The sequence below is a fragment of the Leptonychotes weddellii genome, chromosome 5 (genome assembly GCF_054177405.1).
Source record: "Leptonychotes weddellii isolate Sample4059 chromosome 5, ASM5417740v2, whole genome shotgun sequence".
NCBI lineage: Eukaryota > Metazoa > Chordata > Mammalia > Carnivora > Phocidae > Leptonychotes > Leptonychotes weddellii.
Genome location: NC_138373.1, coordinates 24,989,542 through 25,016,644, shown reverse-complemented (window position 1 = coordinate 25,016,644; position 27,103 = coordinate 24,989,542). Strand labels below are relative to the sequence as shown.

Genomic DNA, 27,103 nt, shown 5'->3' with positions numbered 1-27,103 from the left:
AGAAAGAAGAGACTAGCCAAAGGGTTTTTCCCAACAGTTGAAAAAAACGCAAACTGTAAATAATCCGGAGACACAACTGACCAAAATCTCTTCAGGGCAAAGTGGCTTTGCAAAACCATTTTCTTTAATTAGAGAACATTCTTAATAAAATGAGAATGGTAATAGCACCTGTCTTTCGGGAAGGTTTCAAACTTCAGGGCTTATTTACGGGGACTAAATACCTACTAGGGAGATTTTAAGTATTTTCACATCCACTGGAAAGAAGGATTCTTCAAACACCATGCTAACCTGTATTTATTCAGATTTCATGCCACCCAACCAAATCGCCTTCTCAAGCAATTTTTTTTTAAAATATTTTATTTATTTATTTGAGAGAGAGAGACTGAGAGAGAGAGCACATGAGAGGGGGAGGGTCGGGAGGGTCAGGAGAAGCAGACTCCCTGCCAAGCAGGGAGCCCGATGCGGGACTCGATTCAGGGACTCCAGGATCATGACGTGAGCCGAAGGCAGTCGCTTAACCAACTGAGCCACCCAGGCGCCCCTTCTCAAGCAATTTATGTCCGGTCCAGTCTCCCAGAATCTAAGCCCTAGAGCTTTGTCCAGTTATTGACTATAGGCTCCTTGAATATTCTGGACACTGAATCCATCACGGACAAGAAAAGAAGTATGTGCCACCATACCAATGCAAACAGCCAAAGGAGCTGATGTTCATTTCTGTCAGCACAGCTAACAGCCCCGGGGAGAAGCTCAGCTGCTGTGAGAGCGCTCCCAGAGTCTTAGAGTCCACTTGCTAAAGCTAAGAGAAGTGAGGTTCAGGGCTGCGGCGACTTTCCCCTCAACCACAGGGCCCCCCAGCCCCCCCAATCTGCACTATACCTTTAATGAGGAAGGCCTGCATGTTTGTGTTTATACTTAATGCCATTTTCACCATACTTCAGCCCCTTATTTTCTTCACAAGCATTAATTGTTTAAAAAAAGAAAAGGAAAGGAACAAAAAAACACCACCATATCAAGTTTACAGCATATGGAGAAGTAAAATAGGAGCCAAAAGATCACAAAGGATGAGAGGGAGGTAAATGGAAAGAGACTATTTTAAGAGTCCTAGGTTGTCCATGAAGTAGTGTGATTTTCACTTGAAGATCCACTGTGATACATGAAAGAGGCACATTATAATTTCTAGAGCAGTGCTTGGACAACAGAAATATGTGAACCACAAATGCCATTTAAAATTTCTAGGAGCCACCATTAAAAAAAAAAAAAAAAGTGAAAAGAAACCAGTGAAGTTAATTTTAATAATATTTTATTTAGCCCAATATACCCACAATATTATCATTTCAACATGTCATCAATTCTTCAAAATCTGGTGTGTACATTAAATCAACAACACATCTCATTTTACGCCGGGCCATAAAAGTACTCAACGGCCACATGTGGCTGGTGGCTACCGTACTGGACAGGGTAGTTCTACACCGGGAGTCAGCAAATTGTTCTGTAAAGGGACAGACAGTACACAAATTGAGTTTTGCGGGTCACAGGTCTCTGTCAAACTACCCAAATCTGCCACTGTAAGGCAAAGCAGCCAGAGGTAATACGTAAATTAACAAGCATGGCTGCATTCCAGTAAAACTTTACAAAAACACGTGGACCGGAGTTGGCCTACGGGCTCTAGTTTGTCAACCTCTACTCTGAAGCAATGACTAAAAAAATAACATCAAGAGGTAAAAGCAAAAAAGTCAACAGAGAAGATAAACAGGATGCTAAAATATCAGCAAATACTAACTAATACACAATTCATTCAAAAGGCAACAGAAAAGAAGAGGGACAAAACCCAAGCAGGACAAATAGAAAACAAATACCAAGATGGAAGGCAGACCTATCTGTATCATTCATTAGATTAAATGTAAAAGAAAGGGGTTGTCAGAATGAATAAAATAGCAAGACCCAAGTATATGCTGTTTATAAGAAACACACTTTATAAAGACAAACAAGTAACCAGTAAAAGGTTGAATAAAATTTTCTACGCAAACACCAAGGTTAAGAAACAAGAGCGCCAATATTAATTATCAGATAAAATAAACATCAAAAAAAAATTACTAGATATCAAGAGGAATATTCCATACTGATGAAAGGGGCAATTCATTAAGATGACATAGTAATCCTTAATAGGCACACACCTATCAAAAGAGCTGCAAAATACATGAAACAAGAAACTGATAAAATTAAATGAAAAAACAGATTTACAACCACAGCTGGAAATTTCAACACCTCTCTCAGTAGGTGAAAGAAAAAGCAGACCCCCCCCACCCCTGCCGCCAACTCCCAAAAAAATCAGTAAGGATATAGATTTGAGCACCACGAATCAATGTAACCTGAAATGACAATAATGAAATGTTACACTCATTCAAGTGCACGTGGAACATTCACCAAGACAGACCATATGCCGGGCCATAAAACCAGTGTCAATAATTATCAAAGAAGTTCTAAATAACTTCTGGGTCAAAGAAGAAAGCACAAGAAAAATTAGAAAATATCTTCTAATAGACAGTAGTAAAAAGACAACCTATAAAAATCTGAGGGATGCAGCTAAGCAGTCTAAAGGTAAATTTACAGCTTTAAATGCTTTTATTAGAAAAGAAGAAATATATAAAATCAGGGAGTTAAGTTCCCACTTTAAGAAGCTAGACAAAGAATAACATTAAAATACAAAACCAATAATAAGAACAAGGATATAAATAAATGGAAAAAAAAAGAAGACAAAAAAACCAATAAAAAGTTGGTTCTCTGAAAGAATTGATAAACACCTAGCAAGGAAAAGAGCAAGTAAACATATATTACCAATATCAGAAATTTTTAAAGGGACATAACTGTAGATCCTACAGATATAAAAATTATAAGGGAACATTTTGAGCTAATAATTTTATGCTCACAAATTTGACAATTTAAATGAAATGAAATATTCCTTAAAAAACACAAATTACTAGAAGTGATCCAAAAAGAAACAGAAAATCTACACAATCCTGTATCTATTACAGAAATTGAGTCCATAATCAAAACCATTCCACAAAAAACCTTTATGCCCAAATGTCTTCCTGGTAAACTCTACCAAAAACTTAAAAACAAAAACCACCCTATACACACTGTTGGAAAATAACAAAAGAGGAACTTCTTAACTATTTCTATGAGGTCAGCATAAATCTGACAACCAAAACTTGACAAAGATTTAAAAAAAGAAAAAAATTTCAATCTAGTATTTCTCATGAACAAAGATATAAAAATACTTAACGAAACATTAACACATCAAGTCCAGTAGTACACAAGAAGGATAATACATCAGGACCAAGTAGGATTTCTCTCAGGAATGCAAATCTGATTAAGCATTCAAAAACCAATTGATGTCATTCAAAATACTAACGAAATAAAGATACTAACTTAAAAAGATACTAACTTAAAAAGATACAGAAAAGGCATCTGAAAATATTCGACATCTATTCAAACTTTCAGCAAAGTGGATATGGAAGGCAACTTCCTAAACCCAAAAGAGGACTAACTGGACAATCTAAGAGCCAGGTTCCTGGGGAAACACTGGACTTCCCCTCTCTATTACTGGAAACAAGACAAGGATATCCACCTTTCCCACTTCTATGTGACAACAGACCAGAGGTGCTAGTCAGTGCAATCAGGCAAGAAAAAGAAAAGGCATAAAGACTGGAAAAAAAATAAACCTGTTGTTAATAGCATACCAATAGGATTGTGTGCATAAAAAACCCTGTGGAATATTAAAAAAAAAAAAACTATCAGAATAAGTCAATTTTAAAAGGTTTCAGAATACAAAGTCGATATACAACAATTAATATGTCTATACAGAAGCAGCAAACAATTTGAAGATGAAATTTAAGTAACAGTTCCATTTACAATAGCATCAATAATATAAAATATTTAAGAAGAAAATTAACATTAGATTTGTAAGACTTCTACAGTAAAAACTACAAACCAGGCTGAATGAAGAAAGAGGTAAGAGGACTAAAATTTGTGTGGAATACAAAGGATCTAGAATAGCCAAAACAATCTGACAAAGAATAATAATGTTGGGAGGGTTTATGCTACCTGATTTTAAGACTTACTATAAAGCCACAGAAATAAAGTGTGGTATTGGCACAAGAACAGGCATAAAAATGATTGGAACAGAACAGTCTAGAAATAGACCTAGACATACATGGTCAATTTATTTTTGACAGAACTGCCAAGTCAATCCAATCAGGAAAGAGAAGTCTTTTTAACAAACATTGCTGGAACAAGTGGATATCCACATTATAAAAAAAACAAAACTAAATCGTGACTCCTATCTCATTCCATATACAAAATTCATTTGAAATGGGTCATGATTTAAATGGAAAAACTAAAACTATAAACCTTCTGGAAGAAAACCGGTGCAACCTTAGAGTAGGCAAAGATTTAACCATAAAAGAAAAAAAAATCATAGACATGACTCCATCAAAATTAAAAATATCTGCTCATCAAAATCACTAACAAGATGAATATGCAACCCCAGATTCGAAAAACACATTTGCAGCCCATACATCTATCTGACAAAGGACATGTCTCCAGAATACATAAAAGAACTCCCACCAATCAACAGTAAAAAGACAAAAACCCAATTAGGAAATGGGCAAGAGGCTTACATACCCACCTCAAAATGAAGATATCTGAACGGTCAACCAGCACACAAAAAGGTGGTCAACATCATTAGTCACCAGAGAAATGCAAATTAAGACCACAATGCAATACCCATCTTGTACCCTCTAGAATGGCTGAAATAAAAAAGACAGCACTACACGTTGGCAATCATGCAGGGCAACCAATACATTCACACAATACTAGTGGGGTATAAAATGGTACATCTAGGGGCGCCTGGGTGGCTCAGTCGTTAAGCGGCTGCCTTCGGCTCAGGTCATGATCCCAGGGTCCTGGGATCGAGCCCCCACGTCGGGCTCCCTGCTCTGTGGGAAGCCTGCTTCTCCCTCTCCCACTCCCCCTGCTTGTGTTCCCTCTCTCGTGCTGTCTCTCTCTGTCAAATAAATAAATAAAATCTTTAAAAAAAAAAAAAATGGTACATCTAGTTTGGAGAACTGTTTGGATGTTCTTATAAAGTTTAACACACACACACTTACCCTGAGAACCAACAATGCTACTCCTGGGTACTGACTCAAGAGAAATGAGAACATATGGCCACAAGACATTTTTTATAGAAATGTTCACAGTGACCTTATATATAACAGTCTCAAACCGGAAACAACCCAAACATCCACCAAAAGGAGAGGGAGTAAATGTTGTCTATTCATACAGTGGAATACTACTGAACAATGAAATAATAACAAACTCCTGATACACACAATACAAGGGTGAATTTCAAAACCATGTCAAGTGAGGGGCGCCTGGATGACACAGTCGGTTGAGTGTCCGACTCTTGGTTTCAGCACAGGTCATGATCTCAGGGTGGTGAGATCGAGCCCCATGCCTGGTTCCACGCTCAGCACGGAGTCTGCTTGAGATTCTTTTCCCCTCCCTTCCCCTCTGCTCCTCCCACAACTTGTGCACTCTCTCTAAAATAAATAAATAAAATCTTTAAAAAAAAAAAAAGTTAAGTGAAAGAAGCCAAGCACAATATGATTCCCAATATGATTCCATTTTTTATAAATTCCAAGAATAATCAAAATTAATGCATAGTCACAGATATGACAAATGGGTGCTTAGGGCAGTAGAGGCTTGGGGTTGCTTGAAAAGGGATGCAAGGAAATGTTGTGAAGAGACAGAAATGTTCTATGTCCTGCTTTGGGTGGTAGATACATTGCTACATATAACTCTAAGAACTCTGAGCTAACATTTTATTTTATTTATTTATTTTATTTATTTTTTTTTTTAGATTTTATTTATTTTATTTGAGAGAGAGAGAATGAGAGACAGAGAGCATGAGAGGGAGGAGGGTCAGAGGGAGAAGCAGACTCCCCGCCGAGCAGGGAGCCCGATGCGGGACTCGATCCTGGGACTCCAGGATCATGACCTGAGCCGAAGGCAGTCGCCTAACCAACTGAGCCACCCAGGCGCCCCTGAGCTAACATTTTAGATCTGTTCATTTTATTGTATATTATGTCTTGATTATTAAGTAGGCTTCACACCCATCACAGAGCCCAATGGGGGGCCAGAACCCACGACCCTGAGATCAAGACCCTAGCTGAGATCAAGAGTCAAAAGCTTAACTGACCAAGCCACACAGGCGCCCCTATATCTCCATTTTTTAAATCTCTAAAAGGCCATTTAAAAAGCATAGAGGGCAATCCAAAATATTAACAGTGACTGCTTCTAGGTGATGGGATTATGGCTAATATTCTTCAGTCAGTTCACACTTTTCTAATCTTTATCATTTTCTGTAATGAACTTTCCCCCGTTTTCTTACCCACATTTTGTCGTTTCACAGAGATACAACAAGTGACCACTACGTATCTCCTGAGGGAAGGATTTTGGGTAATGAGGGGAAGTATGTCAAGTTCTCTTTCTACAGCAGGCATGTGGTTCAGTGTCTCCAAGGGATCCGAAATGAGGTCGGAAGCCCAAGCAGGAGCATCAGGGCGGACTGCGGGGAGGAGGAGAGGGTGGATCGGACCCAGATGAATTCAGCTCTGACCCTGTTCCTTCACTGAACGTATGGGCGGGTCGCAGAGCCTCTGCTTCCACACCCGTGAAATGGGAATGACACGTATCCTGTCTGCCTCAAGGGGGTTTTACAAGTTTGTTAACTGCAAGAGCTGCAGGTCTACAAGGCACAGAAGGAATCTGGGTAGCAGTAACTTCTGATATTTTGTGGAAAGTTAGAAAAAAAGTCTTTCTCGAAAGTCAGATTTAGGACTTAACAATCCTGTGACAAGAGGGAAGAAAAGCTATTGCTAGAACAACTCTGCCCTTTTAATTCAACAGTCGAGAACTCTTACCTATTGGTGTGGTAGTAGTGATTCTGCAGAGCATAGGATATGCACTGAGTGTTTAACCGTTTTCTCTCAACCTCCTGCCAAGTATCTTCTGTCCACTTTCTCTTGATCTGCTTCTCCTTGTGTTTTTTCCCCACATACTCGGCATAGGTCTGGATCCGATAGCTTTCTGCATATTTGCTGGTATTGACAGCTACAAGGAAAAGAAAAAAATCCGTGTAAGAAAGTCTAGCCTAGCCCCAGAGATGTCACTTTTGAAATGTGGCCTGAGGTCGTCAAAGAAACCAGAAATTCGGGTCTGAGTTCTGACCACAGCTCCACCACTGAGAAGCCGAAGGGGGGGGCGGTGGGGGGGGAGGGGGCTTGGGGATGTCCCGTGGGCTCTCCAAATCTCAGTGTTCTCGTCTGGAGAAAAGAATCACTGAGCCCCAATCTTCTTGATGGCCCGAGAGTGCTCTGTAAACTATAAAGAACCATAATGGTGGTAAGTGAAAGCTATCTGCAGGTAACATTACTGCTTGAAAATTACTCATTTTCAGTGTAAGAAAATGGGGGGAAAAAAAAACCACTAAGGGGAAAACTGCAAACCCTTACTTGTTAAAAATGAAAATGAAAGCAATATTGACAGCAGAGCTGACCACTGTGTCAGAAACTGAAGGTCTACCCTCTGTCTGTGCCCGGGTTTTTGCCCACGTGGTGTCTCATCTCACAGTTCCTCCATCTGCAAGGGAGGAACTGCTTCTACTCACGAGAAAGCGGGGGCACAGAGGAGGGGGGGCTGCCACGGGCCACACCGTGGGTCAGTGGCAGTGCTGGGGTGCATAACCAGGCTGCTCTGACCCTAAGGCTAGGGCCTTTCCTGTCACCCTGCACTTCACTTTGAACTCTGCAAATTCAAGATATCCCCACCATACTTGAGACACGGCTCTTCTCCTTCCGCTTTTAAAGACTGCTAATTCTCTGTAATGTGCTTCTGGCTGGCAGGAGCACTTGAGAACTGGAGCTTATTCCCTCCCTGGTGTTAACATTTCACTAGGGCCAGGTCGGTTTCCTTTGAATCCTTGCTGCCTGCTCCTCGGAAGCTAGTGGAAAGAATGTGCTGGGAGCGTGGGAGTGAGGATCCATGGGAGACCTGCTGGCGGATGGGCAGCCATTCGCTGGTTCTGGCTCCTGCAGTTTGAGCATACACTCTCCTAGCCCACCATCACTACCACCGGTTACTACCCACACTGGCGGCGAGACAGTGAGCGTCTGGCCATGCTGGTCGGGGCCGTTAGGAGCAGACTTGGTACCTGGGCAGCTGTACAAGCACCATGATGTCTAAAATGCAGAGTCTGTGTACCCACTGCTAGCAACATTCTTGGTACAGAGTCGTTCTCACTAAATACCATGTGAACGAATGCACGACAGAATACAAGTAGTGACAAGAATTCAGTCCTTAAGTGTATCAGCGCCAGACAAGGAATCCAGTCCATCAGGGACCTTAAGTCAGAGGGCAAGACAATTGTATGAGAGGCAGAAGCTCCACGTATCTGACACCTGACGCTTTTCATCTTTGCTCCAAGTGGACCAGATCTGCCTAAAACTTCCAAGCACAACCGTGGTTTACAGAATGTCATGCCCTAAATGTTTAGCCATCTAAGGAGCAAAACATCACCACCACCACCACCACAAAACAAAAAAACAAAAACAAAACTCTACTCTTCAAAAAAATACAAATTTTTACTAAGAAGCTTGTGTAACTTTTCAAATACCTAGAGTTAAAGAGAAAAAAAGGGGGTGGGGGACCCCAGAATATTACAGAACTTCCCTATTATACAAAGTCTCCCAAAGAAGGAGAGTGAGTTACTGAAATGTGAGCTCAAAGCAGCGTGCTCTGACTCACTCCCAAGGAGATAAACAGAAAAAGCATCCAGTTCTGGAGATGTGCAACTGACCAAAGTTACTCCTCAGCACAGAACCACAGAAACAGGATCCTTTCTCGAAAATCTTACTCCTTGGGACAGCTACTTTTCTTGCTTTCAACGTCCACATTTCTGACTTTCTCCATTCATTTAACCAGCTGACCATTTAAATATCCAACAAACAGCACCCACCCATGCTTCCGCCCGGCAACTGCTCACTGTCCCAGGGACCATGTTAGATATTCAGTAAAACAAGACAAGATTTCCACTCTCTTAAGCTTATCCTGTCACCTACAAACTTCACGTAGGGGTGATTTCCCTGTAAGCATAAGACTATCTTACTACTACGGATTAAAGTATCTATGAGATCCATAATAAGAACCCACAGATTCTACCATTATTATTTGGTCCTGATTGTTGGCAAATAAGCACCTCCTGGATTTTCCTCTTTAAGATCCATTCTTTATTCCAGCAGGTTTATTCTGCAGGCAGGCCCCAGAGGGATGCCAACTGTAATAACCCCTCTCTCGAGTTTCACTTGGACTCCCAAGTAAAAGAGGAGGCTTGAGTCAATATTCCCCATGAAAGCAAAGGTGATGATAGGGTCATAAAGGAGCCAAGACGATCTATTTAACAGTATCCGGTTGTTTCCAATAATTGAGCTCGCAGCCCCAGGGACAAACGTTACAAACAACTCCCTAACCACGGTGGGGAATTTATCGGAGCACACGTGGAATGAGGATCACTTAAAAGGGGAAACAAATAACAACCCACTTTTCACCACTGGGCTTCACACGGCAGTCATTCACCAGCATTCCTTCACATCCCAGCAGCTCTGGAGCTCTCGGCCTTTAATGTGGAAGCCAAGCTCTGGCTCCAAGCCACCCCTCCTCGAATGGATGAATCAGCAAAATGAATTGGCTGTCAGCTGTGTCCTCCAGTGATTCCAGCTCGCCTGTCAGAAGCAGCATGGAGCAGGCTGCCTGGCAACACTACCCTTTTCCAAATTTGTCAGGGAAATGATTCAAGACCATCTTTCAGTTGCGCCACTTGGTTAGAGCCTCTGGGGCAACGCACATATGCCAACGGCCTGCCTGGCTTCCCGGTAGGTGAGCGAGGGCAGCTCCCCTCACGTGGGCTCACCCACTCACAGCTTCCCCAAGCCAGCTCTGTTCACTCTGCACCCATTACAGCATTTCATCTCCATGAGGGCCCCGCCAGGAAGGGATGCTCTAGTCACCACGCAGATAAGAGAGACTGAGATCAGGGCAGCAAGGCTGCTTGCCCAAAGTCTTGTAGGTAAGCCACAAAGCCGGTTTGGAACCAAGACATGATTTTTTTTTTTTTTTTAATGTAATACTGCCGCATGTCTGCCATATTTTTTTTAAATGTATTTATGTGTTTATTTAGACTGACAATTGTCTTCTAAATGGATCCTTTACTAGGAGTTTTAAAGACTTACTTAAAATGTTTCAGACTTCTTTCCCTAAAAATTAAATTAAATAGATGAAAAATCTTTGAAAAAAAATTAAGAACTTACCATTACTGTTAGGCAAAGTCTCTCCAACTGAGTTGACGGAGATACATTATGATTATGGACAAGAGGACTTCAGATATAGACTCCTTCCAAAATTTATCTATAGATTTACTGCAACTCCAATAAAAAGAAATTCTACATTTTAATAGAACACTGAAAAAATTAAAAATGAAATTTAAAAAAGTCTCAATAGAAAACAGAGCAGGGTTAGTCAGGGACTGGGGTAGAAGGTCAACTGCAAAGGGGATGAGGGAATTATGGGGGTGATGGAGCCATCCTGTATCTTCACTATGGTGGTGGTTACATGATTGTATGCATCTGCTGAACAAGAGCTGTACAACAAAGAGGGTATCTTTACTGTACAAAAATTACACCCCAATTATTCTGTGGAACTGGAAAGGTTAACTCCAAAAGTTAAATGGAAGAACAAATGGGCCAACAAAAGGCCCAGACCTTTCTGAAGAAGAGTAAACAAGGGGGACGTTGCCTTGCTAAGCTATAAAAGCTTACTGTAAAGCCAGAGTAACTAAGATGGTGTAGCAATGGGAGAGAGATCAACAAACTGACCAACAATATAGAAGAGCCTAGAAACAGACTTATGCATCTGTGAAACTTTGATTTTTGACAGAGACAGCAAGACAGAGAATGTGGAAAAGGAAAAGTTGGAAAAACTGTTTATCCATAGGAAAAAAATGAAATTGGATTCTTAGTCACACCATGCTGAAAAATCAACTCCAGATGGATGAAGAACTGAAATGTCAAAAGCAAACTTTGAAAACTTGAAAAGAAAATATAAATGAGTATCTTTCTGAGCTTGAAGCAGGAAAGAATTTATAAAGACACAAAAAGTGTTATGCATTCAACAAAGGTCAATTAGTATGACTCCATTAAATTAAAATTTCTGTCCATCAGTAGACACTTCAGAGTGAAGACAATCCACAAGCTGGAAGAAGATATTTGTAACGCATGGAACTGGTGAAGGATTAGCACCAGAATACATAAAAACGCCTACAAAACAAGAAAACCCTCAACAACAAAAGGGACAAAGACAGGAAAAGCATGCACAGTCATTTCATAGCAAAGAAGTATATAACGCCAATAATTATATAAAGAGACGCTCAAGCTCAGGCAAAGACAAGTTCTGAGAACAATATCATTTTGTGTATTTTGCTGGCAAAAAAATTTAAAAGACCACTAAGAGCAATGGCTGAGAAGATGTGGAGCAATGGGATCGCTACCGGTATAACCACTGTGGAAAACAACTTGCATTCTCACTTAATGTTGACCATTCACACATCCTATTACCCAGCAGTTCCACTCTTAGACATATATTAATACATGAGTATTATGTAAGAACTTTTTTTTTTTAAAGATTTCATTTATTTATTTGACAGAGAGAGACACAGCGAGAGAGGGAACACAAGCAGGGGGAGTGGGAGAGGGAGAAGCAGGTTTCTCGCTGAGCAGGGAGCCCAATGCAGGGCTCGATCCCAGGAACCGGGATCATGATTGAGCCGAAGGCAGATGCTTAACAACTGAGCCACTCAGGCGCCCCACAAGAACTTTTTTTAAAAGAACACAATGTTTACACTATCCGAGAGAGAGGAAAGGAAAGAAGCAACCCAAATCTCTACCAGCAGGTGAATGGAAAAACTGTGTTAATAGTCCCACAATGGAATACTGTCTCAGAGTAAACATAAATGAACTACAGCAACATATAATAAGATGGATGGATCTTAGGAATATAATGGTGAATGAGAAATGTAAGTCCCAGAAGTCTATTTGCAGTCTGACACTCTTTTTAATACATTCTAAAACAAAAATCAAACAATACATCCACTATATTCAGGGAGGGGTGTGTGTGTGTGTCAGAGACAGAACAAAAAAGCAAGAGAATGATCAATACAACTTTCAGGAGAGCAGTTGCCCCTGGCAGGAGGATGGGAGGAGGAAGAGCAACAGAGAGATGTAATTTATCAGCAATAGTTTAGTTCTTTGGTTCAGTGGTTTCACAGATGTTCATTACATCTTAAACAAACAAATTCTTTAGGTTTTCTGTTGTTTATCCTGTCCAAGCACTAAGGGCCATTTCCAGTACAGACAGTCTAAGGCGGAAGGTGGCTGGAAGACAAGGTATGAGTCTCTCCAGGTTCAATGTCCTCAGTGACATGGCGGTGCCCCCGAATGGTGCGTGTGGTGTGAGCGAGCGAGCACTGCGTCGCAGACCTTCCTCAGGAAGCGAGGCACGTCAGCACCGTCTGGCCATCCGCAGGCTGCGATCGGTGGGGCAGGGACGCACCCTCAGCCCTGCGTGCAGCATCTGCAAAGGCCACCCGCAGCCGACACTAAGTCTCAATGTCTGATGCCGACATTCCTAGTAGTCCAGTTGCTACAGGAAGGAGAAGCATTTACTGGAAACTTACTCTGCCCGCCATGGGGTTATCCTGACTGTACAGGTAAAGGCAGGGAGGCTCAGGAGGAGGGACTAGCCCAAGGTCCCAAAGCTGACGAGTGTTTGGGCCAGAAGCCAAAGCAAAGCCTACATTCTCTTCATGACACCACGTGCACTGGAAGGGTCCCAGACAGTTGCCATTCAGCGTTGACGCAGGCATACACATCTGTCTTCGAGAGAATCAGTCTGTCCGTCTCTCCACAACAGTTCTATGTACCCAGCAGAAGGAATCTCCACGTGATAACCCGGGACGTTAGCCCACCGGCAGCACCCTGGGTGTCAGCGGGTGCTTTCACGCTCAACCCTGCGTCCTTCAGACCCTCTCGATGCCTCCCTTTCCTCCTCCCACAGCCGAGGCTCAGGGCCCTGCACCACGTGCTGTCACTTTGGGTTTTCACCCCACGCCAGGGTGACGCCGAATGCTGTTTTGTGTTGGCTTATCTAAATAGGAACATACTGAATATGAGTTTTGTCATGTTTCCGTATTATTTTGATCAGGTTGGGTTGATAACAGATTGAACACTTCTTGACTTTTACCAGATAAGAGAATGGTGACTTTTATCTTGGATTCTAGTGAAAGCAAACTTTAAAATCTTTAAAGAAAGGCGTTCACAACAAAACACACTGAACCCCATCAGTCACTGCGAACGTTCTCCCGTGCTCGTGACTGCACGTCCCCGCAATCGATCCGAGACGCAGGCAGAGCCTAAGGCGCTGCAGTGAGGCTTCTGTCCCGCGTGTTCAGCCAGGTCAGGGTGAGCCGGCCAGCCCCATGGCAGCACCCTCTGCTTTACCCTCTGCCGTACCCCCTTCCCCTCCTGAGCTGGTCCTTTCTCGAGTCTTGCTGAGAAGGCCAGGGTGCCGTCGAGGCCCTCAGGAGCAGCCCAGCTTGGCCTGGAGCCCGCCACAACTCTGCCTTGTTCCCCACATTCACCCAACAGGCCCAGCACTCTTGGAGGCTGGGGCCCACGCCCTACCCACGTTTGTAGGGCTGGGGTTCTACCTCGGTTCTTTTGCAGGAGGTTAATCTAAGATTACGGCGGGAAAGGGGGGTGCAGAAGCATAGCTTTTGTATCTGTTGGCAGCCTGTGTCCACCCAGGAGAGAAAATTCAGAAACTCTTCAGTTGAGAAGTCCGTGTTGAAGCCTGATCTGGTGCACGAGAGCCCTGGACTGCAAGCGAGGAGCTGGCATTGACTCTAAAGACAGGCTCCCTGGGGCAGGGACAATGGGTGTGTGTGTCGCCCCACCTGAGCCTCACCAGGACGCTGGGAAAGAAAGGAGAATCGGGAAGCTGGCCGGCTTGCCTCAGTCACCCAGTGAGGACTCAGGACACTGGTCTCCTGTGCTTCCTTTCATGCGGTGGGCACGGCTCCAACAGAGGGTAATTATTTTATAAAGATTTTTTTTTTTAATTAAATAAGCTCCCCCACCCAATGTGGGGCTCGAACCCACAACCCCGAGGTCAAGAGTCGCAGGCTCGCTGACTGAGCCAGCCGGCCGCCCTGAGACTAATTATTTTTTAAAAGCACTGAGGCTGAAAGAGTGAACACGAAGACACCCGAACGCGCTCCCGGCCCATGAAGAGGTCGGACAGCCAGAGATAACGAAGGAAGAGGCAGAAGGCATGTGACCCCGTCATCTCTGCCTCCCCGAGGGCTCCCCCAGAGCGCCTGACACACAGGAGGCCAGGCCACAGAGATGTGCAGAGCGCCCCCGAGCCCCCCTCCCCAGCTCCTCACGGCTGAGGGCGGGTGGTGGCAGCCCTGCGTGTTGACAAGGCTGAGAGGAGGAAGTGCATGTGACCCAGGCCCCGCCACCTGCAGGTCACACCCACGACGGCGTGCTCCCTCCACTCACCTCCACAATTAGACCCTCATTTCACCTCCCAGTTCTCTAACAAAGGCCAAAGGAAGCGGCAATGAAAACTCTCTACAAAGTGGATAAAGGCTGACATGTAGATATGATGATGTTTACTTAAAACCTAGGCCAAGAAAGAGGCAACAAAGTCAAGTGGGAAAACCACAGGTTCCAAGGCCACAGAGGCCTGGGTTCAAATCCTGCCCAAATCTTAACTCACTTGCCTCCGTGGCTTCATTTCTTTATCCATAAAATGGGCTTATCTACCTGCTTTATAAGGCTGCTAGGAAAAGTGGACAGCGTGCATGCAGCAAGCTTTTAGCACAGGGCCCAGTACATAGTAGGTGCCTAATTAACGAGGCTACTGCTGTTAAATCACAAAACCTATAGTTCAGACAAAAGAACTGTGCCTGAGCCAACAGAAGACGTTCTGCAGCTGACACAGAATCAGCAAGCTGGAACTCACCTCACCTTGGTGAGCCTGAAGGGAGAAGGGCCTCCCATAACCTGAGTCTGCAAGAGCTCACAGAATACTGCTGTCGTATAGAATGTGGATGCAATCTAGCAAAACCTTTCCCATGCAAAAGTGCAGAGAGAAAATGGAAAATACAGGGACCAGTACATCACCTGTACTCAACAAGTATAAAATCAAGAAGTCTTTAAGTATCATTTTTCAAAATTGTACCGAGGCCAAAGTAAGTCAGATCATTTTCACGAACTCCGCTGACAACACCATAATCAGCCTTACAGACGTTCATCTCAATCATTCATTCAACAAACCCTGGGGCTCAGTAATGTGCAGGGCACTGGGGCGTGGCAGAAGAAATGGGACATTCTCCGCCTGAAGAGGCCCACTGATAGCGAGCACCAGGTAGGCCAGAACCTAGGCATACTGCTTTTAACATGAGGGGGGCAGGAGGGAAGGAGAGGGGAAGGACAAATCCAAACTAGCAAAAAGTGGACTGTGAGGGAGTGGTTGCTAGTGAGGCTCTAAGTCCCCCCGAGGCCCATGCCAACCACCTTAGCGTCGAATGAGTGATGTCACTAAGGAACACTGCTTCCATTAACCAGCCTGGTTGTGCGTTTGTTCTCTTTTCATAGTTCCTGGCTGAAAAGTCGATGAGAAGTAAATAAAGCTACCATTTACTGAGTACTTACTGTATGTAAGAACTAGGCTAACTGCTTTACAAACAAAGGTACTTAGATCTCACTTGGTCGTTTATTTGTCCGTCCATTAGTTTATGAATACAGACACTGATGTATTAAATTCTCATCTGTTCATTCATTCATCTATCCATTCATTGAGGGACAAACACGCCATCTTCTAAGCCTCGGCAACTGGGGCTGTGAGGGTGGGTCAGAGACACAGGCCCTGTGTTTGCCGGGAGAGGGACAGTGTACAGAGCGCCACACGTGTGCTGAGGGTTGGAAATGGAGAGGCGCTCTGGGGGCTCCCTGGGCAGCTGGTCAAGCCCAGGATGCAGGGACCTGTTCCCTAAGGAAAAGACACTGGACTCTTTCCTGAGACTTGAAAGTTGGGAGAATACTGGGGTTGGGGACTGTGACCTAGGCAGAAGCAACATGAAGTGACCAATCTCTGAGTGAGGAAGCACGGCCATGACCAGGCCCGTGGCCACGCAGTGTGCAGTGGGAGCCACCGCTGGGTGCTTAATCAGGGGGAGAACATGATCTGACATGTGTTTCTGCAAGACCACTGTCCCTGAAGGGGAAAGAACAGGAATGGGAATGGAGACGGCCCAGACTAAGAGAAGAAGTCCAAACAGAACTCCAGGGAAGGCCAACATTTAATCATCATACACATGGGGAAGAGCAGGCCTGGGTGCCTGGGAAGCCACAGGCTGAGGAGGCGGGGGACCAACCTAGAAAGTACGGTGCTGTGGAATTCAAGGAGAAGGAACGGGCAGATATACTGACAGGCAAGAGGAGGGGAGAGTCTGGTGGCTTTATGGCACAGAAGTCACAGGGACCTTAGCAAGAGCAGATCAGTGGTGTGAGACCACCACTAGATGACAGTAAGAGGTGACACGGCGCAGGTGACGCATGCAGAGCATGTGACTTTGCAGAAGGAAAGACATAATCAGGAGCAAAGGCAAACCGGGATCTTGGGAGTTTTTTGAAAAGATGGGAGGGATTGAGTAGGTTTCCACAGTGTTGGGAAGAAGTCAATGGGTGGGGTGGGCACACGGGTAAGGGGCAGCTCGAGGCCCCAGAGAGGAGATGGGGCCCAGAGCACGTGGGTGGGATCCACTTCTGAGAGAAGAGAGGTGTGGGTGCAGAGCTTTATGAATCTGGGGGTAGGAAGCTGCCCCTGGAAGTTGGCTGTTTCCTGGGCGGAGGGACTGGGTCTTCCTGAGAGCCACGGGGTTGGAGACTGAGAGGACAAGGGAAGGAGAACAGGCCATGGAGCCAGTTCCTGACAAGACCCAGCCAGAGAGAGTGGCCTTCTGTGCGGTGTTACCCATGTGCCCGCGCTGCTACTCCTCAAAACACCCCACAAGTTGGGCAGTAAATTCTATTTTTACAGGCCTCCCTGACTTTGATGCCATGTTCTGACTATTTTAACCTGCCCCTCAAGGTCAGCAACAAAGTAGCCGCTCTAAACCTAAGCCAAACAAACACACAAAAGAAGGTCTCAAGGGCCCACAAAGCTCCTTAAAAGATGGTGTTGTGATGCGCAGAAGTTAAGAAGGAATTTTAGGATGGAGTCAAACAGGAGCAGAAAGACTTCCAAAAAAGTTTAGAAATGAGAATTACCTTGAAGGGGAGAGGAGAGGAGAGAGAAAGAGAAAGAATGCCCCCCCTCTTTTATTTAAGACAAAATGCACAAGTGAAAATAAGAACTGGGAAGCAATCCCATACTTACCAGTTCCCCGTGAACCTGACAGACAGCAAAAAGACCTAAGTAATTTACACTGTGCTTCCTACTTCCTGGGAGAAAATCAAGATTGATGTCTCAACTACACGGGAATAATTTAAAGTAAAATCAAAAATCTAGATTCTACAAAACAGCAGATCCAAACCAGCAGATCCTAAAAGTCAAGAACACTGAATAAATTCTACTCTAGGGAAGACCAAACAGTCTGTGCCTTAGTTATGCTCTTATATATAACAGTATCTTTTTTTTAAAGATTTTATTTATTTATGAGAGAGAGAGACAGAGACAGAGAGAGAGCACAAGCAGCGGGGAGGGGTGGAGGGAGAAGCAGGCTCCCCACTGAGCAGGGAGCCCGATGCGGGGCTCGATCCCAGGACCCCGGGATCATGACCTGAGCCGAAGGCAGACGCTTAACGACTGAGCCACCCAGGCACCTTATATAACAGTATCTTTAAGGTCTGCCGATATATATCACAAAGGAGTAGAAGTGAAAAATAATCATGGTTTATAGCACGGTTACGCTGCCCAAAGTGCAATATGAGCTCTCACCCTAATATGTTATCCTGTATTCTGTAGTAACTTAGTATTTTCATGCGCTTCCACACATGCTCTCCCAGCTCTAATCCTACCTCCACAAAACAGCCCCATTGTGAATATGACAAAACGGAGCCCCAGACAACTGCCTTGCCTGACGTCACAGTGCCAGACAGTGGAAATGGCCAGATGTAAGGCACCGCGGGCACAACGCCCCTGCGGGGGAGCCTTTCGGGCCCCAACGGCAGCACACCGTGTGCAACAGGTTTTAAGCTGCAAGAGCATCACCAAACAGCACCCACCTGAACTACACGCAACCCACTCTGATGCCTTCTGTTCTGTCTCTTCCTACCTTCTTTTTTCATACTGCGGTCCACCAGCACTGAGTTCCTGACCCACTAATGGGCCCTGACCCGGAGTCTGAAACACACCACGGCTCACTGACACCCACCATTCAACACGGCATTTATGTGGGACAATGCGCTTCGTGTTCTAAAAGGTTAATCAACAAAAGAGCTTCTAGGACATAACCGATTCACCAACCAGAGCCTCCATGTAACTGAACCGCTGGCTGGGGGAAGTAGCTGGGTCCACAGGCAGGGTGAAGGGGGTTCTTTAATCCAGACTAGTTCTCACCAACGCCACTCGGGATGCCAGATACAGATACGCACCCAATAAAAATGTAGACTGTAGGCACAAGACAATACGTCTGGCGGCTTGTTGAGCTGGTGATGAAGCATTAAATCTGCCACAATATTAGTGCTATGGTGATAAGGCATCAGTGCCCCATCTTTTCTCGACTTCCCACGGCCACGGTTGCAAAAAGCCTGACAGAATAGCTACATTTTCAGATTTAAAGGTTTCAACAGTGAAAAGCTTAAAGTCGTGTGTTTATTTATTTATTTATTTTTAAATTTTTATTTATTTGAGAGACAGCGAGAGAGGGAACACAAGCAGGGGGAGTGGGAGAGGGAGAAGCAGGCTTCCCGCCGAGGAGGGAGCCTGATGCGGGGCTCGATCCCAGGACCCTGGGATCGTGACCTGAGCCGAAGGCAGACACCCAGCGACTGAACCACCCAGGCGCCCCAAAGTCTGTTTGCATATAAGCCAACCAGATATGCGTGATGCTGTGCCGCAATATTTACACTTTCATTAAATGTCTCTGCTGGATGTTTTGATGTGGTTTTCATTTGATAAACGAATTTACTTACACGTCATGACTCAGCTTATTTATTAACCAAGTGAAACCAGGAGGGAAGGAGGGGACCTGGAGAGAGAATGACAGACCCTTATCAGCCAGGCAGGGCAGAGCTATCTCACCTGCAAGGTGAGTCATCCCCCCTGGGAGGGAGGGTGTCAGCCACAGAAAAGCAGCCTCTCCCAACCTGGTAAGGGAGTCGCAGCAATTCCACATAAACCCTGACTGCTCTGTTTTTGGTTCCCTATAACGTTCCCTGCACGCCACCAGTCTGGCCCCGTTCAGCACTCTCAGGATAACACCATGATGCCACCCTGGGACCCAGAACCCTCTCCCGGGCAGTGCCTTTCGTCTCCTCCACTCTCCACCCCTGCAATGCACCTAAAGATGTGGAACATTCTGAAATCTACTCCCTCTTCAGTGCCCCCAGGAAACCATCTGTCACCACTGGAAAGTTTTAAAAAAATGCCAACACGACCTCACTTAACGTTGAGGGCAGCCACCTCCAGACCTCCTGGCCTTGTGATTACCCTTTGTGGAGAGAGGATCAGTTCCTAACAAAAGGAATGAAATCGGCTCTTCGGATATAGGTTGCTTTGGGACAATGAAATGCATTTGTTCAAATTGGCAATGTTTGACTTCAGAAACGAAATACCCAATAAAAACCACACACTTCTCCAAAGGAGAAGTCAATAATTAAAGTTAAGTCTCATTTTCCACATCAGTTTGACTCTTTACCTTGCTGAGATGTGCCCAACGACTAATTTATTTCACTGGTGGGTCCAATCTGTAGGCTGCACACTAAAACCTTAAGGATTACTAAACATCCCAAAGGGCAGCATGAAACTGGATGAGGGTTATTTTGATTTTAAAGTCCCATCCCGGGCGCCTGGGTGGCTCAGTCGTTAAGCGTCTGCCTTCGGCTCAGGTCATGATCCCAGGGTCCTGGGTTCGAGTCCCACATCGGGCTCCCTGCTCGGCAGGAAGCCTGCTTCTCCCTCTCCCACTCCCCCTGCTTGTATTCCTGCTCTCGCTATCTCTGTCTCTGTCAAATAAATAAATAAAATCTTAAAAAAAAAAAAAAAAGATTTAAGAAAAAAAAAAAAAGTCCCATCCCATCTTGGCATTTAATACAGTCATCCTATGCCTGCATCATTTTTCTCCCTTTAATGTTACCCAACCACTTCCCTATAGACTTCACGATTTTAGGGAGACTATTCACCTCTTTATTTTCTATGTAAGTTTATTTCCCTGGTATGGAGGCTGCTGCTGCCAAGGCTCCATGGTCAGAACAGACAGCGTCCAGGTCTGACAAGGGCACATTAAGCCATCAAAAGCTGCTGAAGCCTACTCAGTGACATTTCTCTCATCTATACACAGGAGAGCAAGCGGGAGAATGAAAGAAAGGAGAGAGAGGATTAGAGGGACAGAAGGACAGGGAGAGGAAGGGGGCGGGGAGAGCATGGAGCCAAAGAGAGCAGCTTTCCCCTTCTGATAAGTGTTTTCAGAAGGTGGTGCCTCCCCAAATCCAGAGAAGTAACAAGTTTTCACTGCTCCTGAACACTTAAAGAACCTGTGAAATTCTTCTGCTAGCAGGAGGAAGAGGAAGATTTTTTTAAGTGATTTGGCACTGCTAAGCTTTCCTGCCTCGAGTTGCTAATGTCTCTTAAGTTGTTCTAAATATTCATTTTGTTTTCTATATCCCGAGAAAGTAATGTAGATCTTTTTGTCTATTTGGACATCCAGTGCAAAATCCAACTGGTTAGATAATGGAATCAAGTCTTACATTTAAAAACATTTACATGAATAAAAAGAAAAGAAAAAAGAAACAAAATATCTACTTAAATAAATAATAAAACCATTTATTTACATGAAAAAAGTAATAGAATGGCAGGTGTCATGACCGCACTACACTTTAAAGTATTTTGGAATGTTCTGTATGTTTTATCCTAAAATACCCAACGACCCAAGGGTTTTCCTGCAACGACAAAATACTCGACACAAATTAGGAAATTGAAGAACAACTTCTGAAAGTCATATATCGGTAGAGAACACAGAATGCTTGATAACGCAGCATCCATGGATTTTAAAAAGTACTCTAGGGGCGCCTGGGTGGCTCGGTCCGTTAAGCATCCAACTCTTGGTTTCAGCTCAGGTTGTGATCTCAGGATTGTGAGATTAAGCCAAATGTCAGGCTCCACACTCAGTGTGGAGTCTGCTTGAGATTCTTTCCCACCTCCCTCTCCTTCCCCCTCTGCTCCTCTCCCTGCTTGTGCATGTGCTCTCTCTCTAAAATAAAAATTTAAAAAAAAATTATTTAAAAATAAATAAACAGCACTCTACAATTACTTTTCCCTAGAAAAACACCTCCATCCTTTAAATTATAACTCGGAAGTCCCACCACTCATGCCTCTAACACAAGCCGCCTCAATTTAAAGCATGTAAACTCAAGTTTATGTTTGTGTAGTGACTGAATTTACTTACCCTGCCTTTGCATAGAATTGCATTATGATTTTAATGAAAAGAAACAGGACTGTGTGACAGCAACTTCCCTGGGACCCAGGTCGAAAGCTCCAGAGAGCACATTTTTCCCAGCAAGCTCACAGACAGTGCCCCGTGCCAGTCTGGGGCAGCAGTGAGAGGCCTTCAGCCACAGAACAAGAAGCCTGGCTTGCTTCTAAGGCTACAAATGGATTCGTCAACACCAACCCCGCAACAAGGAGGTACACGGCTCCAGACTGCGGCTCTCCATCATCCTCAGGGTTTAGCAGTCCACAGGCCTGAACCACAAATGAAGTAATGTTGACTACTATTAAAATAAAAAAAAGGGGGGGGCACCTGGGTGGCTCAGTTGTTAAGCATCTGCCTTCGGCTAGGGTCATGATCCCAGGGTCCTGGGATCAAGCCCCTCATCGGGCTCCCTGCTCTGCGGGAAGCCTGCTTCTCCCTCTCCCACTCCCCCTGCTTGTGTTCCCTCTCTCGCTGCGTCTCTCTCTGTCAAATAAATAAAATCTTTAAAAAAAAAAAAAAAAAAAAAGAACATGTTTTCAGTACCTAATTCCCCCCAGGACTTGATTTGGTAGTCAAAGTGTCCAGCTTCTACTTTCAAGTGGATACATGAAAGAGAACAGAAGAGACAGCAAATGTTACATTGCAGGCAGAGAGCCAAGTGAACCTCCTACGCCACCCTGAGCCACCGGTCAGCCGCGAGCGGAGTGAGGGCTTCCTGGTGAAGCAGGTAGAAAAAACAATCCCCACCAACTCACAGGCCACATTTTATGAGAATCCTCAGAAGCCTGGCTGGAAGCTGCTTCGTGTCAGCTCACAGCTGGTGGCGTCCCCCTGCACCCGCTCTCCCTGCAAAGCCGCTCCCTGGGGAACTAGCAGGAGTGGCTACCTGAAGGCAGCCTGAGAGTCACAGGCAAGGAGCGGAAGGCCCACTGATCGGGCACGTTCTTTCTCCAGCTCAAGCCAGAGAGAGCTCAGGCCCACCCTGTCCTTGGTTCCCTGGACACCTTGACTAAATGCTGTTTGGATTATTTAAGGAGAGGAAAAAAAAAAAGTGTGACCGCTTCACAAGTTAAAAGATTTTAATGAAACTGTACGAGCCAAGTGGCCCAGTGGGATGAGGATGGATTCTGGGGGTGGGACAGTTATTGCTGGACTGAGGGACCACCACTTCACCTCTCTGGACCACTGTTTTCTTATCTTTGAGCCGAGGTGCTTCCCACACTGGCTGCAGGGCAAGCAACCGCACGGGGGAGTTGCAACAGCGCACACGTGTGTGGGGAGACTAAAGGAGCAAACTGCATTGGTCCCAGTGACCCTTGAAGATGCCCTCTGGAGGCGCCACCCTGGCATCCCTCGTGGCTGTGCCTCCCGCCGCAGTCGGAACACACCGCGTTCCTTCACTCACAACACCAGAGGCAGAAGGCGGCCGGCACAGGAGACCCATGCTACTGAACACACGTGCGTGCACACCCGCGTTTCTGGGCGGTGGGAGGCTCACCACCAGCAGAACGCGAGGACTGATGGCCATGTGGCCAGAGCGGACCCCAATCTCCCATCTCATCTCCAACTCACTTGGACGCACACTTTCACTGACTGGAGTGACAAGAAAAACCAGTCTCGCTACTGAAAGAGTAACTCCTCCAAATAAGTACATCTGAATCCACTCCAGCTGAAAAATGGCAATGAGGTAACTGTGCCCGGACCCCCCTACGCCTTGTGCCTGTCCTCCGATCACACACACACCCCCAGGCCAGTCCTCGGAAGACCAGGAGCGTGCTTCAGTCATCTTGTGTCACCAGTGACATTTCTCCAGGAGACAATATCTAACACGGCTATTTCCCCGCTGATTCTGATCAGCCGTGCACCCGCCATCATGACAAGCCACTGAAAAACCAGGGCCAAATGTCCTAGAGCATGAATTTTACTGGAGATCGGGGAAGAAAAGCTAAATAATTAACCTGATGATTTAAAACATTTAATATTAAAATAAAAGAGATGTATTAGAGAGTGGAATTTTTTAAAATTTGTGAGAATGGTTTAAATAAAACACAAGACGGCACAGAAATTCCAACTTCCACCTTTCTCTCTCCTTCCACCCCCCTCTCCCCGCCCCCAATGCCCTTGAGCGTTCCTATCTGCTCTCCTTTGGTGTTAGGGGTATTTAGTGAAAGTTTAGAAGTTTAAGAATAATGTTCTCCCGCAGAGGCCCTTAGTAATAAATATTAGCTGAATGAATGACCAATTCTCTTTTCTGGGAGAGTGAGAATATCAGAAGGAGGAAGAAACCCCCACTTTCTCTTCTTGGCAGCAAGGAGGTGAATGTAATGTACACACAGTAATTTACACAAGACAATTTGTACTCTACATTCACAAACGACATTCACGGAGCTGTAAGGAGTTCTCTATAGTTAGAAGCAGTCCTGGAAAGAGCTGACTGGTACAAGAAAAGGGTAATGCAATTATCTATTTTTCCAGCAAGGGGCCAGAAACGGATGTATCGGGGACAAGCAAGGAAATGCAGGGGCAGACCACGCTGTGAGGGTGTGCTTTCACAGTTTAAATAAATCTGTCCAAAAGGGGTTCTAACCCACATATGTGTGGGTATGATGGGAAGGTCCTGCAAGCTCATGCCCTGGCCCTCACGGACTTACAAGTATGGGCCTAGGTGAAGGTCCCCCAGCATCAGTCAGCTCATCTGACTGGTCCGGACCAGGGCCTGGGCGAGCTGTGGGCAGCAGGGGCCCCGTGCACCTGAGCAGCACCTAGCACGTGCTGAGACTACGTCCCACGTGGCACACACTGCCGATGCTACCCTCACGGTATAGAGGGGAAAACTGAGACCTGTCGACCAACTTGCCAAAGTCTGGTAGCTTATATAAGGAGAGGAACTGCATTCCAACGCAAGGCACTCAGTCACTTTACCAACCAAGGAGAATGATGTCAATGAAACTGCCGCACACTGGCCACCTACTCTCACTTTTCTCGGAAGCAGGGAACACGGGGCCATGGTGTCAATTCCTTCTGTGTGCCTTCTTCAGCAGACAGTCCACAGAATGTCAGGGAATGTTCTGTCTACACGAGAAGGGGATTAGAGACACTCCTATCCTTTGACCTAGCAATTCCTCTTTTAGGAAACCAGTCTAAGAAAACAAACTGAAATGAGGACTTATTTTTTTTACGCACAAAGAGGTTTGGAGATCAAAATGTACACACGTACATTTAAAAAACCATAGGGGCGCCTGGCTGGCTCATTCGGTAGAGCATGAGACTTGATCTCAGGGTTGTAGGTTCTAGCCCCACACTGGGTATAGAGATTACTTAAAAATAAAATCTTAAAAAAACCCACAAAATCACAAACAAACCTCCTAAATGTTCCACAGTAAGGTAATAACTAATATGCTACTCATATTCATTAAAAATTATGCTTTTCAAGGGGATTATAACCAAACAATAAATAATCAGTAAATCCTCCAGCTAGTTATTTGGACAAAAGTAACCTGAATACCTAGCTTACAAGTTATAACACTGATGCACTACAAATATGTGCTGATCACCCACTATATGTGAGGTACTACTTTAGGCATGAAAATCTATTTAGAATTAAAATCTCTGCCGTGCTGGATGGGGATTCTATGGGTATGTTCACTTTGAGATAATTCACTGAGATGTACATTTATATCACATGCACTTTTCTATATGTATGTTAAACCTCAATTTTAAAATTAAAAAAAAAAAAATCCTGACTCCATGGAGTTTACATTCCAGTGGAAGAACACAGACACTAAACCAAAAACTGAAAATACACCGTGTCTGTGTAGCGCTATGGAGAAAAAGCAAATAAAAATACAGAAAACTCAGGTAAAGCTGAATTTCAAATAAGCGACCATTTTTTAGGATTAGTACATTCCATACAGTATTTGGGACACATTTACGCAAAATCTGTCAACCCTATTTGCCAATGGGTGTCATTTAAGCAAAACTCATTCCTAATAGAGTAAATACTTGATGCTTCTAAGTAAGACGCCAAAGGTAGAAACTATAAAAGAAAGTCACAGCTGTTACTACAGAAAAATGTAAAGCTCTGGTGTAGCAAAACAGACCTGTATGAAGAAGAAGACAACAAACTAGGGCAAATATTTGCCAAAACAAAACCCAGAATTAATCTCTTTAGGTGTCCACTTCTTCTGTGAAATGAAGGGGAAGAAATCATACGTGTGTTTCACAGAGTTGTTAGGAAGATTTTAGAAAAGCATTTCGTACCTAATAACTCCTGGCTCACTAACTACTGAAAATAAATCATCATAATGAAAGTATACTTACAAATCAGTAAGAAAAGCACACAATTCACAAAATCAGATGCAATGAAGCTTTTCCCAGTAACTCTAGGGCCGCTCTAACAATGTATACTCTGAATGAATGACATCCTCACACAACAGGGCCCGCAGAGCACTTATTAATCACAAAGGGGTAAAGCTACAGTCGAAAGAGTGGAAGTCACCGTTTAAGTAGCTCATCTAACAAAACATCAGTAATAGTGGAACAAACTGACGTCACATGCCTCTCGGCATGATGTGCTAAGAACACACCACCTATGCGGTACTCCCACCGAAGCACTTCCTCTGAATCTCATCATGGGACAAAGCCACACGGAAGGACCCTGCAAAATGACAACGGGCCTGAGCTCTTCAAAAATTGTCCACGTTACGAAAAACAAAAACAGGCTGGGGGACTGTTCCAGATTAAAGAACACTGAAGAGCCATGGTGATGAAATGCATGATTTTTACTGGATCTTGGATCAAAAAAAACACAAAACTGTAAGAGACATTAACTAGGACATTTGAGGAAATTTAACTATGGCCTGAACATGAGACCATACTAATATCATAAATATTCTATAATAGAGAAAATATATATACTTGCTGATATATGTATATGTTATGAACGTGTGTGCAATGTGTGTGTGCACGTCTGTGTGCATGTCTGTGTGCGCATGATGGGGAGATAAAGCAGATATGACAAAGTTGCTATCTTATCTACAGGTTTGAAATTTTCAAAATAAAAAGTTGGAGAAAACAAAAACAAAACATAATAAAATGCATGAGGGTCCATTTGTAAAGAAAAAAAACCAAACAAAGAAAATACATCTTACCTCAGTAATCAAAGAACTGCTAATAACATTTTTTTAAAAAAACAAATAACTAACACTGTATGGATTACAAACTGATATAACC

At 44.3% G+C, this 27,103-nt stretch overlaps 1 protein-coding gene across 7 annotated transcripts in view; it reads right to left on the bottom strand.

Annotated features, from left to right (window-relative positions):
* PARN (poly(A)-specific ribonuclease) overlaps positions 1 to 27,103 on the bottom strand; it is a 238,436-nt gene that overhangs the window by 117,338 nt on the left and 93,995 nt on the right. For 4 of the 7 annotated variants that reach the window (XM_081819997.1, XM_081819995.1, XM_081819998.1 and 1 more), the window contains exon 22: positions 6,984 to 7,173. In XM_081819997.1, coding sequence (XP_081676123.1) covers positions 6,984 to 7,173 — 190 coding nt within the window. Of the gene's footprint in view, positions 1 to 1,283; positions 1,490 to 2,094; positions 4,809 to 6,983; positions 7,174 to 27,103 lie in introns of those variants that run through there. The other 3 variants (XR_014145349.1, XR_004072584.2, XM_031018930.2) reach the window with 3 other exon arrangements.